Below are 15495 nucleotides of genomic sequence, written 5' to 3'. Positions count from 1 at the left end.
GAGGAATACGTGAAATACGGCATCTTTTGTGCGCTTATCGAGGGGGCGCATCATATTCCGTGCCACACGCGGCTTTTTCCTTCGTGTTGACGCATTGTAGAAATCTCCGAAGCCCGAGCCTTGAAAAAAAAAAAAGTGCAGACTTCATTTCCAGACGCGGGCGACTTTTACACCCCCGTTTCACACAGTCTGTCCCGTTACGCGCTGCACAGTCCGTAATTTCTGTCAGGATGATATATCCAGCGAGTGATTTTCGCTCGGGGCCTTCCGGACGTCACTTTTACCACATCTGTGCTGTCAGCTTCCAGCTATTTTTAGTGGCGCACGAGAGCTAATTGCTCAGAGACGCATTGTTCATCTCGGTCGAGGTGGCTTTGAACGCCCTCTCTCCTCCGTACGAAATAAGAGCCCTTTTTCTTTCGAAAAAATAAATGGCAACCTGCTTCCTGGATCTGTGTCCGATGTGACCCCTCGGACTGCGAGAGGAAGGTAGCGGAGGAATGTGGGTGCCTGCATGCCAGAGATAGAAGAGATGCACCCTGGGAAAGTGACCTGCTCTGAGCCACACCCACATGAGCCGAGAGAATGGAGGCGGCGGCGGCGGCGGTGGCGGCCTCCAACTTCGGAGAGCCTGGAGAGTTCGTGGAGACAACGCTTAAAGCTTCAGACTTCCTGTCGGCCAGGCGTCTGCTCAGATGATTCAGGCGGTTGGGGGTGAGTGTCCACTGGTTTTGAGCAGGAGAGAGAGGAGGAAAGTGTGACACACCAAAAGCCACGACAGGTCAGTCGGAATGCTGACTAGGAAGAGCCTCGCTTATATTTGTTAACCTCAGAGAGCAGCACCGCTGACCATGTTGGTTCACAGCCAGGGCTTCGGGAGATGCACGAGGTTGGAGGCACATGATTGGTCACAATTTTCACCTGGAATGAAGCACAAATTAGCAATATTGCATAAATAATGAATGTTTTTAAAACAATTACTATAGCATTGACCTTGTAGGCCCTCTATGTGTGTGTGTGTGTGTTTGGAGAGTGGGGGATTCCCGAACACGGTGAGGCCCATCCATCACCACACTTCCCTCCTTCTCAGAGTTGAAAATAGAATGGTGTGTGAACATGACCTCTCCCATTCAAACACACATGCTGCAAATACACAAACACACACGTCCAAACACATGCAGGAGCGGTAAACCTGGAGGAGCGGTTCCTTCACAATCTCTTCGTAGTATGTATGAGTGTGAAAGAAGTGTGTGTAGAGGTATGTGTGTGAGTGCGGAGTATGTGTTTGCTTGAGTGTTTGTGTTTGGGCGTGTGTGTGTGTGTCTGAGTGTGTTTTTATGCTTCCTCATATAAACTGTCAAGATGAAATGGGTGTGTGTTTGTGTGTATGTGTTTCCTCTCCCATTCAATAAAAAACACTAAAGATGAGAGGAGTGTGTGAACGCCGTGAAGTCTTCCTCCAGTCTCTCAGTCTCGAGTCGCAGCCAAATTTCCGCTGGGTTGTAGGTGTGGTACCCCGGCCCGGCTCTGTTGTGTGCGACAGAAAAAAAGCACACACCCACCATACACACATGTGTATACAGCAGCGTATGCTCATACTCACACATTGGGACCCGTGCTTTTGGTGGGTTGTCTAGGTGGCATGGAGTCAAGTGGGGTTCTGGGTCCCAGTCTACACACACCCCAACACACAGACACCTCACCATCACGCCATCTATACTTCAAACAAACGCATTGGCGCACACAAGGGCATAGACAAGTTGGCCATGGCGACAAATATGCTTTACTCGAGCAAATGAGCGATCAAATAAGTTTAAAACAACTTTACTCATGTGTACAAGCTCTGAAGTGTACAGAAATATTTATAAGTAGTTAGTAAGGAGAAAATAAGACATCGGAAATAGAATTTGGAACATTTCACTCAGCACAGGGACAGACGCTTTTTTTTTTTTTTAAAGCTTCTCTATAGAATTCTTTGTTCAGCACATTTCAGGACATGTGTGGTATCAGCTGGACAGGCCAGGACAGACTCGGGTCACCTGGGCTACTGAGTTTGTTCTAATGTTGTCTAGGGTGATGGAATAGCAAAGAAGAATAATGTGATTTCCCTCAATATTTATATTTACATTTACAGCATTTATCAGACGCCCTTATCCAGAGCGACTTACAATCAGTAGTTACAGGGACAGTCCCCCCCCTGGAGCAACTCAGGGTTAAGTGTCTTGCTCAGGGACACAATGGTAAGTGGGATTTGAACCTGGGTCTTCTGGTTCACAGGCGAGTGTGTTACCCACTAGGCTACTACCTCCCCAACTACCAATAAACCTGTTCTTTTGTGAAGGTTGAGAAGAATACATTTAAAGAAGGCTACAGCCATGTAAAGACAAGCTTTCTTCAATTGAAGCTTTCTTCAATTGCACCAGCATGGCAGAGATTTTGAGGACAAGAAAAGCAGTGGCAATTACTTCATTCAATTGGAATGGATCATATTATAACATAAATAACTGTCGGCATAAATAACAAAGGCACACATTTAAAATCACTGAATAAAACACCATAGTAACAGAGCTGGACAATACTGTATGTGCAAGGACTGATTTAGTAAGACACAATAGTGCTAATATTTCTAATATTTTGCTAATATTGATTGGTTTTATTCTGACTTTACTTGGATAACAGAAAATTAGTGAAATATCACAAATAGTAAAAGATTTATTATCAATGCATGCAGGTTGTTTTTAAACCACAACAGACCATATTTTTTTGCATATTTTCTGAAATCCCATTTAAGTTGTTCTATTGATCTGTCTATCTAAAGTCTCTGTCATCACTTGTTCTCCTTCCTCCATCTACACCATTGACCCTTCCACCCTGAGTAAAACCTCCTCATCCCTCTGCCCAGTTCCCGCTCTCCTTCGCTCCTGCAGCCTGTGATCTTATCAGCAGCAGGCAGGCCCGTGAGCAGGAACATCCCGACTTCCTGCTGGCTGGAGGATGAGGGCGGGTCGCAAGGCTCGGGGGGGAGACAGGGAACCGGCTGCAGACAGGCAGGCGAACACCTCTGTCACGCGGCCAAATCTCCCCCACGAGGTGGCCGTCGCCCACCGCCTGAGGGACGCTGCTGAGACATGCCCAGCGCCAGTGATGGTGCCACACACACACACACACACACAAGGACCACCCCCGGCCCACCTCCTGAACCCACCTACACACAACTTTCTCAACATTCAGTGCACCGCGCCCCCGTCGCTTTCCCTTCCAGTAAACCACCACATCCACACACACACACACACACACACTTTAGTAGGTGCTCGCACAAACACACAAAGATGAAAAAAGACAGCTGAAGACAAAACAAAAACACACCCTGTCACATGGCTTCTAAGCAAATGTGCAGTATAGCACACACACACACACACATCCTTGCACACACACCTTCAAAAATGAACATTTGCAGATGAAAGCATCTCAAAGGTTCTCGGCCTTTCCTAACGTTTCCCAATACCCCCTGGAGCAGCTGCATTCATTTTGAAGTTGCCTGCCTGCCGTCTGGGCTCTCCTGCATTTGTGGATCCAGCGACACCTCGCCGGGAATTTATCTTAAGGCCGGAAAGACGTTGACTTGCTGCCACGAACGAACCTTGCGGGCTGAGCTGCAGCGCCTAGGTTAGAAGTGTGGAGGTCAGGTACCAATTTGTGGTCCCAGCGCTGGAGCAAGAAAAGCCTCGGTGTTGCAACGCTGGTCTGGTTCTGCACCGTTGGACTGCTCCCCCTCCCCAAAACCCCAGACCCCGACTGGAAATTTTACTAATCTTGAGGAAGCCCAGGCCGCCTGTTCCAAAAACAACATCGTTTCAGGGCCCACCGCTGTCCTGGCTACAGCAACTGCTCCCAAGCTGCGCCCAAATCCTGATCCTGACCAACAGCTAACGCTGATGCCACGATGCAGAGTAAAGACTCCGTGTCGAGTATTGAAGAGATGGCTACCTGGCATTCCTGCTCCAAGTTTAATTGGCCCAGCTCCCCAAAGAAATCGAACTTGTCTTCTGTCTCAGGAACATTATTGAGCTCTTCCTGTTGCTGATTAACCAGTACCTATTTAGATTGGATCTACAAATCCAGGTTTTCTCCTTGGTGTGTGTGTGTGAGTGTGTGTGTGTGTGTGTGTGTGTGTGTGTGTGTGTGTGTGAAACTGACAGCGTGGAACTCAACACATCCTCCCCGAGTGGCTCTAGACAGCACTGGGGTTAAACGGTTTTGTTAGCGATGCCCTTCGCCACTCCCCTGAGCCGAGAAAGGGCAGTAATAACCTCCGGAGCTGGCCTGCTTAAGAGGCTCTGCTCTGCCTATGTCCAAACCGAGAACTGAGACGAGCTGTGAAGAGTCCTGCTGTCGTTCATAGTATCGGCCCTTTCACGTTCTACTCTCGGGCTGAAGGATATTTTTAACATGCAAATATCACCGCACTGACATAGCAGAGATGTTTCTACATAGGATAGATCAGACGCCATACCTTAAATATGGTTGCATTTTGTCCATATACTGCTCTGACGGACAATAAATGCGCTTTCTGGCTTTGATTTAGATTTTCCAATTTAAATATTATTGTAATTATGAGTTTGGTATCATTTTAAATGAGCCCCTACAGTATTGGATTTTTCTTCTATTAAAAGGTTTTTGTGATCTGACAAAAAAAGGACCACATTAATTATTGTTTTCTATTTCTGTACCTGTCTGAAGTGTACATTACTGCCACTGTATTAAAATATTAAACCAGCTTGAAAGACAAATGCTGTGTCCATAACTGGCTTCGTAAAAAAAAAACAGCCGACCTTACTGCAGCCCTACAAGATCGGGGGAGAGATGGACGCTGGCCCGGTGTCCCCCGCTGAAGGATGCCTCCTAAATCACATTGTTGCCTCTGAACGCTCGCTGGGTCTGTGGCGCTGTGTAATTTGGGGTGATTTTCTTGTATAATTGATGCTGTGTAATTTTGTGTTTCGCAGTGGGACTCTGCAGGATGCTGCAGTGGTCGTGGCCGTTTTTGCGAGTGAGCTGTCAAGTCCTCAGTCGCCGCACTGGTCTCAGTTTTACGGTTGGTGAGTGATGTATGTTTTGTGTGTGTGTGTCTGTGTGTGTGTTTTCTCCACCTGACCATGCCCCTCGGTCTGTCCCTTTCTCTCCTCGGATACGTCTCTGCTCTTCTCCTAACGGGGTCAGCGCAGTGATTGCGGTTTCCCCCGACAAGAGGTAACTCTCAGCATGGTACTGTGTGTGTGTGTGTGTGTGTGTGTGTGTGTGTGTGTGTCCACGTATGCATGTGAGTTTATGAGTGTTTCAGTGTGGGTGTGTGTGTGTGTGTGTGTGTGTGTGTATGGGTGCAGCTCTGCTCTGGAGTGAAACAATGGTCCTCTCAGATTACATCTTTCTGTCAGACAGGATTTGTAGGGGAGGGGGCTGTAGAGGGTGTGTGTGTGTGTGTGTGTGTGTGTGTGTGTGTGTGTGTGTGTGTGTGTATTGGGGGGTGTTGTGGGGCAGAGCTCCCACAGGCAGCCCCTCCCTCCCGGCCAGCTGGTCGCCTGATTGGCTCAAGCCTCGTATATATTTACACCATGGTTTTATCAAACCTCACCACAAACTTCAAACTCCCGGACAGGGAAACACACACGGCCGGACGCCAAATCGGAGAGAAGCGTCAACGGGATTTAACTTTTTTCCTTTCCGTTTACTTACCGTAAATCCCTCAGGGTTCTTTCAGTTAGGGTTAGTACTTTCTTTTGTGATACGGCTATCCCGTAAGATTCGTTTTGTGTTCGCTGTAATTATAAGAGCAGTTCGTTGGAACCGTGGCCGTCTTGCTGGAATGAATATATCTGAGTCTAGTTACTGTAGAGAGGCGAGTTCCCAGCCTGGTCGGACAGAGAGTTCATGGGTTGGAGCCCACAGCCCGAGCTCTGACCGCGGGCAGGGCTTCAACCGCAGGCTGACCGGAGAGCTGGGGCCCCTCGGGGGGTCCGGGCCTCAGCGATCGACGGCGGCGCGAGCTGCGGGGCCCGCAGCAGAGGACGGGACAGGAAGCCCGGACTCTTCCCGACCTGGATCCGCAGCTGGACCAGGAGGCAATGGAGCCGTCGGGACGGGTGAGGGGAAGAGCGGGGCCGAGAGTCGGATCCGCAGACCCATGAACGCCTTTATGGTGTGGGCCAAAGATGAGAGGAAGAGGCTGGCACTGCAGAACCCGGACCTGCACAACGCCGTCCTTAGCAAGATGCTGGGTGAGTCTCTCCAGCCTCAAACCACCCCCCCCCCCACGCCACAACCTCGTCACCACACGCCGCACATTCTATTCTTCACTTAACAGGCCGTTGACCTGGTTTCCTGCAAACCCGTTGTGCTCACTAACTCAGACGTAGAGAAGTTCTGTTAATGAATTTCATGGAGAGAACCAAAAAAGAACGAATCAGCAAAATGCTTGTGGACTGGAGTGATACAGTTTCAGAGCCACTGATCTATTCAATAACTTTTAAAAAATAATAGCATTTATAATTTATGAATGAAACGTTTTCTGAGTGAATCATTAGTCATTGAGCTGATCATTCAAATTGTGAATGATCAACTCTGATTTCATAGAAATTATTGTTAAAAAAAGCAGCACAAAACAATGTCCCATCAAATTAAATATTATTATAATTTACATAAAATTCAACAAAAGAAATTCCAGTCTCTTATCCTAAATGTTTCATTATCTGTTTAATTTACATTTTGCTGCATATTACAAATGAAGTCATTGGTTAATTTCTTTTAATGGAACTCCTTAAATGCTGTGGTGTACAGGTCAGTCCTGGAAGTCTCTCAGCACACTGGACAAGCGCCCGTTTGTGGAGGAGGCCGAGCGGCTCCGTCTGCAGCACCTGCAGGACCACCCCAACTACAAATACCGGCCGCGGCGCAAGAAGCAGGCCAAGAAGATGAAGCGGGTGGAGCCTGGACTGCTGCTGCACGGACTCTCTCAGGGGATGGGTGCTGGAGGCCCCGGGTGCGGAGAGGCGTACCCTCACCCACACTCCCAGGCCCACCATCTGCTGCCTCCTCTGGGCCACTTCAGAGACCTGCACCCTGGCGCTCCGGAGTTGGAGAGTTACGGCCTGCCCACGCCCGAGATGTCACCCTTGGACGTTTTGGAAGAGGGAGGGGGCGACTCTGTCTTCTTCCCCCCGCACATGCAGGAGGACATGGGCCTGGCGTCGTGGATTAACTACCACCACCACCACCAGTCGCAGCACCACCCACACCAGCCTCAGAACCAGCACCAACACAGTGCCCAGAACCACTCTAACCAGCACCTTGGCCAGAAGTCTCCGCTGGCCTGCAGGTCCCTCCAGGAGAAGTGTCTCCCCCCAGAGCCCACGAACGCTCATCCTCATGCTCACTCTCATCCCCACTACCCTCAAGGCAGCATAACCCTCTCTGACCCCACCAAAGCCCCCCAGAATGCACCCTCTGCTGGCTACTACAACCAGCTGTATGGGACCCCCCCTCAAACTGCTTTCACCTCCCATCTGGGTCAGCTGTCCCCACCTCCCGAGTCCTCCGGCCCACCCTCGGCCCCCCTGACCTCCAACCCAGCAGCGCTGGTCGACCAGCTGGGCTCCAGCTCAGAGTTCTGGGGCGAAGTGGACCGCCACGAGTTCGACCAGTACCTGAGCGCCAACCGGACTCGCTCTGAGGCCTACGGCGCATCCCTCAACAAAGCGCTGGGGCGACCCACTTCCTGCGAGGAGACCAGCCCCCTCATATCCGCCCTGTCAGATGCCAGCAGTGCTGTCTACTACAGCGCCTGCATCACTGGATAGAAGCTTCACCACCCAAACCCTCCAGCTCCCACCCCACAATCATTTAAATGCTCAGGTAACATCCAGCACCACCCGAAAACGAACTTCGCTGTTATTTTATACCCCCTCCATATAGAGACTGCATTTTCAAATCTGCGTTTTAGCGTATTAAGTGCCTCAGTTGTCGGCAGTGCCATGAAGCTCCTTTTCCAAATTAGCAATTAGCAATGGTTTCCAGTTCTTTTTGTGGAAACCATGTATATGTATATTTTTTATTTGCACTGGGTCCCCAGACAGCAACGTTTCACTAAATGAAAAAGTGCATACCACCATAAGACCATTTATATTAATGTTAATATCCTCTCATCTTCTTCTATTACCTTTATTTTTTAACACCATTCTCTCATTGAGCAAGAGGGCACAAGATCATGTCTTTCTCAGTTTTTTTCATTGAGGTTAAGTAAACGTTCTTTTCGCAACGAATGTACATCACATTGTATGGCTTTTGTGGTTGGGACTGGTGTCGAAGTGTTTTCTAGATTACCGAAGTCTCTGAGCGAACTCTGACTCAAACATGTTGACTCAAGGCCTTTTGGTAATAATTATCTTCAAATGAAAGACTTTGCAGTAAAAAAAAAAGAAAGAAAGAAAAGCTCAGAGCTATTAATTCAGAACAGCAAGATTGAAAACACACAATTGTAAATAGGATTTCATTGAGACGTTTTTCCCACAACACAGGCTGCGTATGTGTAAATGTTATATCTGCTATTTTTTAATGAAGACTTTTGTACATGATGTGCTTTTGAGTATTTGATAAAATAAAGATGTAATTTGTACAGAACATGTCAACAAGTCAGCAAGTGTTTTTTTTTATTATTTAGATATTTATTTACTGGGAGCTGCATTATGTTTTTTTTTTTTTTTTCTACAGCGCTGGTGAAGAGTTTGGTCTGTTCATCTTGATATAATCATGAAGCTACACACACCAAATACACCAAACCACTGACAAAAAGCAAACATTTTCATCCAAAGAGGACACAAGTGAAATGGTGTTCTCCGCTCCCCTCACGTCTTTATTGGCGAGAAAATGGATCTGAGATTAAAGCGCAGGGCCGTCTATGTTGACTCAGATGCCGAGGTTGGGGATGGATGCAGCGGAGGAACTCGGGTGCGTTCCAGAGGGGAGAGTGTTGTTTTTGTTTTATTAGCATAATGGAAATGTAAGAGCCTGTGTGTGAGTGCGTGTGAATGTCTGTATGAGTGTAGGTGGCTTTTTGGAACTGACATAAGTCATGATGTGTTGTTCGGGAGGGGCGGTATGTGTGTGTGTGTGTGTGTGTGTGTGTGTGTGTGTGTGTAAGGGGGGTTCAGGTGGCAGCCGCAACGTCACATACTGCCAATTAATTAACGGGAAGATGAACAGGAATATCCAAACAGAGGGACATCCTGGGGAAGTCAGGAGATCATCGGAATGTGTGTGTGTGTGTGTGTGTGTGTGTGTTTTCTGTGAAGGGGAAGGATGTTGAAAGGAAGAGGTGCTTTTTCTGTCCAAACACCTCACCCACCGTCCGACACTCCAAAATGGAAAAAACAACAGCAGCCGGGCAGGTTGTTGGATTTTTCGCTCCGATCTTTAAATCTGCAAAGATCAGCTTTTACAAGTGTGTGCGTGTGTGTGTGTGTGTGTGTGTGTGTGTGTGTGTGTGTGTGTGTGAGTGAATGCACAGATGCAAGTGTTTGGAAAAGGTAGATTTTAGCATGTTTCATCTGTTCTGGTGTCTATAGGGAATCTATTGTGCCTAAATAGAGCATATATGATTATATACGCTGCCTACTCTATGGTGACTATGAAGACCACGACTGAGGCTATATTGAAGAATTGAACAGAGAAACATATCTAGTTTTTTTTTCTAATGGAGGATAATAAAGTATGTTTTATGAATAAGACACTATAGTGTCATCTCTCTTTAAAGTCACAAACATCATAAGCAGCTTCATGAGATGCTCATTAACATACCTGAATGCAGTCAACAAATGCTTGGCACTTTCAGGACTTTGTCTACGCACTGACTCACTTAAACTGCTTGATAGAAGCCAAAAGTGTGAAATGCTGTCATCACAGCATTCATTTTCTGCTTTGAAGAGCCTGAAATATGACACATTTTACTTTATATAATAAAAAATATAGCAAAACACAGAAAGAGCGATAAATGAGTATGTGTGCTGAAACCAGTGGAAGATGAAACGCAAGGTAATATTTTACTCCCTTTCCTCTTCAGTAAAAGTACAGAAGTATTTGCCTTCAACTATACTTCAGTACCAAAAGTAATAGTACAGTGATTCACCATGGTTCTAATTTTTTTTTCCTGTATAGACAAACACAATATATACATATATAAATCTCAGTTTCATTGCCAATTCCCACCAACATTCAGCGAGCTAAACTGCCAGGACATGGAACTGGGACAGAGCTGTGAAGAAGGCCTGTTGAAAAGTCTCCCCAAATGGAAATATACATGAAAAACTACTTAGGTACAGCAGCAAAATACATGTAATTTGTCACTGTCCACCTCACGTTGAAACTATTGACTCGTAGCCTGTTCTAAATGTAAATGAAAGAAAGATGAACCTCCTTTGCCGCATGTTTCTTGGCCATCTGTGGACGCACAAAGACAAACACAAATTCATTATTCTGAGGTAGACTGCAAAACGCTTAAGTGCAAACAACTTCAGAACAATTCAGCTTCCAGGTGCTGGTTCTCAGCTGAGATTTGAGATCTGAGTTCTTGCTCCTTTATATCCGGACATTCCCGTCCAGCCAGGCTGCATTGTAGTCCTACAGCTGAGGTGTCAGATGTGCTTGTGTGTGTGTGTGTGTGTGTGTGTGTGTGTATATTCTGACCGCTTACATTTAAAAGAAGAGAACATATATATATACACACACACACACACACACACACACACGTGTGTGCGTGTGTGTGTGTGTGTGTATATATATATATATATTATTATTATTTATTTATTTATTTATAACAAATAAATAATTGATTATTATTATTTTATGTTTATTTTATAATGCTTTGGGAAGAAGAAAGGTGTAACTGAATTTGTGTAGCTGATTTTATAATTAGACTAGAGCTGGTGATCATACAGAAATGGAAGTGATGTCACTGTCTCTCACCCCCCTCCATCACCAGGATGTGTGCCCCCTTTTGTACAAGCAGCAGCTCTGCCTCGCTTTCCTGTGTGAGTGAGAGCATGATGGGGGTATTATGGTGAGTGTGTGTGTGTGTGTGTGTGTGTGTGTGTGTGTGTGTTCAGGAAACATTATTCTGTAACCATGCGGACCAGTGCAAACACAGGAGAGAGGTCAGAGGTCAGAGGAAGAGGTTAGACCAGCTACAACAGCTAACACAGGGTTATTAGCTTTTATTAGCACGAATCCATGCTCCTGTTTTCATTCATCTCGATCCAAAATTAATTTCATTATTTCCAAAAAAAAAACTTGGAACAGATTTTATTTTTTTTACGTTTTTCCTGTCTTGTCACCGTAATTTATAGCTCTGACCATGTGGAGCTCTTGTGGCTTGGTGGCCCTGGGGTTTTTGTGACCCGCTGGTCTGTGGGTTCAGATCCCGGACAGGACTGTAACCATGACCCGACCAGAGGAGCAAAACCACGTCGCCTTCAAACCCAAACACCCAGCGGACGCCGGGGACGTTTTTTTGAAGATGTCATGACAAAAATATGGCCACCCTTGCTTATAATGTCTGTTAATACACAGAAGATGAACTAATCACCAAGACAATCACATTTCTTGTCAGCATTCTATGCAAGATTTTAGTAGTTTGTGAAAATGTGTACAACAAAATTCCAGATTGCTGTTTTAATAATGTGAGCACTAATGTGGCCTGTTTATTTGTTGCCATTGTGTTGTTGTCGTCGTGATGATTCTGAACGCCGTTGGCCTTTAAAACAGCTCCTGGAAGCTTGACCAGGTTCACCCGTCCCCACCGGTTTCCATAGATTCCCTGACTCGGCTGTAATTTACCACGGAGAGTCAGACAGGCGTTCTGGTGACCTCGTGTGACGCCGCACTAAAGATCAGACGTGGTGCCAGCAGACAGAAAAAGCTGCATAAATGCGCTCTCGTCTTTTCTGGGCCTGTTTGGGGTGTTTTTGTTGTTTCTTTTTTCAGACTAGTATTTTTTTTTTTCTCTTTTCACACAATTCCCCTTCTCAGATTTCTCCCTGTCCTTTTCCCAACATATCATTGCATCCCTCTCTCTCCAGAGTCCACCATGACTTGTGTGTGTGTGTGTGAGAGAGAGAGAGAGAGAGAGAGAGAGAGAGAGAGAGTGAGAGTCGTTTGGCTTTTATATTATCTGTTTTTGTCCTCAAGTTTTTTTTGTTTTTTTTTTTATCTCTGCTTGTCATTTACGTCGGTCTGTCCTATGATTTATAATATCTTTAGTTTCTCGTTGATATGCATTCATCTGTGTGCTTCGGTTGACTGTCAGTTTATTGAAGTCTATATATTTTTCAGCTTGTTTGTCTGTCCTGTGACATCTGATACTTTTTGGTTTTGTATTCATTTATATTCATTTGTGTGTGTGTGTGTGTGTGTGTGTGTATACGAGAGAGAGAGAGTGTGTGTGTGTGTGTGTATTGTGTGGGTGTGTTGTGTTAAATGCTCAGTCACCTCTGGTCTGGCAGTGTAGAAGCCCAAGCGTCCTGCCCAGCAGCCATGACAGGGCAGCTGTGGGGTTTTTACCCCCCCCGACACACACCCCAACTTTCCCAGGGCGCACAGGCCCTGAGCCCACTGGTGCCAAGCTGGCGTTGTGTAATACCCACCCTGTGTTTTTGAAGCAGACTTCTCTCTTATCCCGTCGTTTGTTTGCCATCCATATAATTAGCAAAAACAACAGCGTGCTCTGCTCACTGATGTGTCTCTGATTTAAGAGCAGTGCCACTTAGTCGCTGATTTATCTCCTCGGCGCTAAAACGGCCGTTTCCGTAGCGATGTGACAGCGCGGCTCAAGACAAAAATCCCTTTCTGTTTGCATTAAGTGGTTTTCGCTGTGAGAGAAAGACGCAGAGAGACCGCAAGAGTGTGGTGAGAGGAACTCAGCCAGAGAGAGAGAGAGAGAGAGAGAGAGAGATTACAGAAGAGAGTCAGAAAAAAGAAGAAGAAAAAGAAAGCGCAGCCAGCTGAGAAGAATCAAATGTAATAAAAAGGAAGGAGAGGATGTTTGGAACAGACGATCAGATCATAAGACAGATGGACAGACAGAGGAAAAGACAGACAGAGAGTAGTAAAACCAGGGATGAAGCACAGACTCACAGATCTTTAAGATCTGCTCAAGATCTTCACACCTTCAGACAGCAGCACTACCAAACACACACACACACACACACACACACACAAACACTGTTTTATTCTTATGTACTTGGAAACACATGCATGGTCACTCTGTAACTCGCACCAGGTTAGCTCTCTCTGAACCAAAGCCAAAGTTTTATTGATTTGTTTGTTTTTATTTATGTTTATTTATGTCTGCTGATTAATTTTTTGTATTTATTCATTTATAGTTCAAAATAATTTTATTGTGCCAACAACACTTACAAATATCCCCTGTTTGTAAATATATGTATAGAAACAAATTCAATACATGTATAGAACTGTATAGAAACACAGGCACAATGGAGTCATAGTAGCATTTCACAGGCGTCCTTGTTTTTGCATTGTGTTTATGTTATTTATTTTAATTTGCTGTAGATCCTTGAAGCCAAACCTAAATGTCAAAACTTGTGATTACCATAGTTGACTGAATTACAAGTGTTGAGATGAATGATGAGGGACTGTGTGTGTCTGTGTGTGTGTGTGTGTGCGTGTGTGTGTGTGCGAAGAAGAAGGATATGCTTACATGGACCAAAACACATGCATTCTCCAACACTAATTTTAACCATACACGGAAACATACACATGGAAACACATATACAAAACATAAATACATGTATAAACTCTCAAAAAGACATTCATTAATATGTAAACATACATAGTGGTGACCTAGTGGTTAAGGAAGCGGACCCGTAATCAGAAGGTTGCCGGTTCGAATCCCGATCCGCCAAGGTGCCACTGAGGTGCCACTGAGCAAAGCACCGTCCCCACACACTGCTCCCCGGGCGCCTGTCATGGCTGCCCACTGCTCACTCTGGGTGATGGGTTAAATGCAGAGGACACATTTCACTGTGTGCACCGTGTGCTGTGCTGCTGTGTATCACATGTGACAATCACTTCACTTTATTTACATACACAGTTCAATTGGGATATTATATGCATGTGCGCGCACACACATTTATACACTCATGTGAATACACAGACACAGAGACATATATAGACACTCAGGCAGAGACTGGCACCCAAACAGAGACACACACGCACACGCACACACACACACACACACACACACACATACACATACACAGCTCCAAGTCGGGGTCAGTTGAATAGTTCACAGCTGAGTTCCAGCCTCACACCCAAATGAGCCACACTGGAGTCTATTTCTGCCTGATTACTACTTTTCCCTAATTACGCCCCCACCCTCCCTCTGCCCAATGAGAACTGAGGAAAAGGTGGGATAAAGACTGATGTGTGGTGGAAAGTTCCTATCTGAAATTAAACAGGGAAAAAAAGAGGTGGAAAAAAACAAAAAGGACGGCCTGACTCCTCCGCGGCTCATGAACTCGTCCACCACCAGCCACCCACACTGGTCCCATCGGCACATCAAACCCACTGCAGCTTCTGATGGAGAACCAAACTTCTCCTCTCAGCTTTTTCCCACTGAAGCCCTGCCGGGCGTGGTGTGACGCCATTTGTGATGCCTCATTTGATGACCGTGGCCTTCTGGAAATGTTCATGGCTTTTCCCATTCAAACATCACATCAGCCATTAAAACAGGGGCTGTTAAAGTCAACTCATTCTTATTTATCCGTGCTGTCATTAATTGTTTTTGTCGCAGCAAGTTGCACTTTATTAAGTGATTGATCATCACTGATTGATGACCTTTCTGCCTTAGGGTAAAATGTATACTTTTTTACGAACACTTGTTTAAGGTCTGAAATATCATGATACTTGCTGCATTGTCCTTATCCATTTCTTAAGAGATTATGATGAGATTTATCACATTGTATTTGTCAGCCTACTCAATCTATCAATGCATGAAATAGCATGAATGAAATAAAAAGTGATGTCATGTTTTTAATGGTGTCTGACTTGGAGGGGTTGTCCGGCTCCGTGCTCCGGTCTGGAGTATTATGTTGTCTCCCTGATTTTCCTGATTGTGTGCAGCTGTTTGTGTGTTTATTTAAGTTAGCCTGTTGTGTCGCGTCCTCGTCCGGTCATTGGTCGTTTTCCCCTGTATTTGTATGTTCCTTGGTTTTTTATTAAATCCCCTCTCTCTTAGTCTTGTCCATAATCCCCCTGACATGTCTTGCAATCGTGACAGGAGTAAAAGCATGAAAGTGAGCATACACACCCACACACACACACATACCATAATCTGATGTAATAAATTAACACATTTTATTTTCTCAAAATCAGAAAATATTGGACTATGTTGCTATGACTCCTGCACATAATTAAATGGTGTCATTGAAG

General features: G+C 45.6%; 1 protein-coding gene and 1 long non-coding RNA gene across 4 annotated transcripts; one reads left to right on the top strand and one right to left on the bottom strand.

Annotated features, from left to right (window-relative positions):
- Positions 1-577: 577 nt before the first annotated feature.
- On the top strand, positions 578-9772 carry sox18 (SRY-box transcription factor 18). 3 transcript variants are annotated; one of them, XR_003751037.1, is made up of 5 exons: positions 578-714; positions 5007-5099; positions 5221-6275; positions 6835-7908; positions 8764-9772. XR_003751037.1 is itself a non-coding variant. In XM_028993761.1 (4 exons), the coding sequence occupies exons 3-4, from the start codon at positions 5375-5377 to the stop codon at positions 7851-7853; spliced, it is 1920 nt and encodes a 639-aa protein (XP_028849594.1). In that variant the 5' UTR covers positions 578-714; positions 5007-5099; positions 5221-5374; the 3' UTR covers positions 7854-8673. The 3 variants fall into 3 exon arrangements, 2 of the variants coding, with proteins under 2 accessions (XP_028849594.1, XP_028849595.1); XM_028993761.1 differs by lacking the exon at positions 8764-9772 and having other exon boundaries at positions 6835-8673; XM_028993762.1 differs by lacking the exons at positions 578-714; positions 8764-9772 and having other exon boundaries at positions 4871-5099; positions 6835-8673.
- On the bottom strand, positions 591-4048 carry LOC114798238 (uncharacterized). Its single transcript, XR_003751038.1, has 4 exons — positions 3988-4048; positions 1604-1714; positions 829-921; positions 591-725 (listed from the first exon to the last, which is right to left on the bottom strand). It is a non-coding gene; the product is annotated as an uncharacterized LOC114798238 (long non-coding RNA).
- Positions 9773-15495: the final 5723 nt, after the last annotated feature.

This window comes from Denticeps clupeoides, chromosome 10, assembly GCF_900700375.1.
Source record: "Denticeps clupeoides chromosome 10, fDenClu1.1, whole genome shotgun sequence".
Lineage (NCBI taxonomy): Eukaryota > Metazoa > Chordata > Actinopteri > Clupeiformes > Denticipitidae > Denticeps > Denticeps clupeoides.
This window is presented reverse-complemented; position numbering and strand designations above follow the sequence as displayed.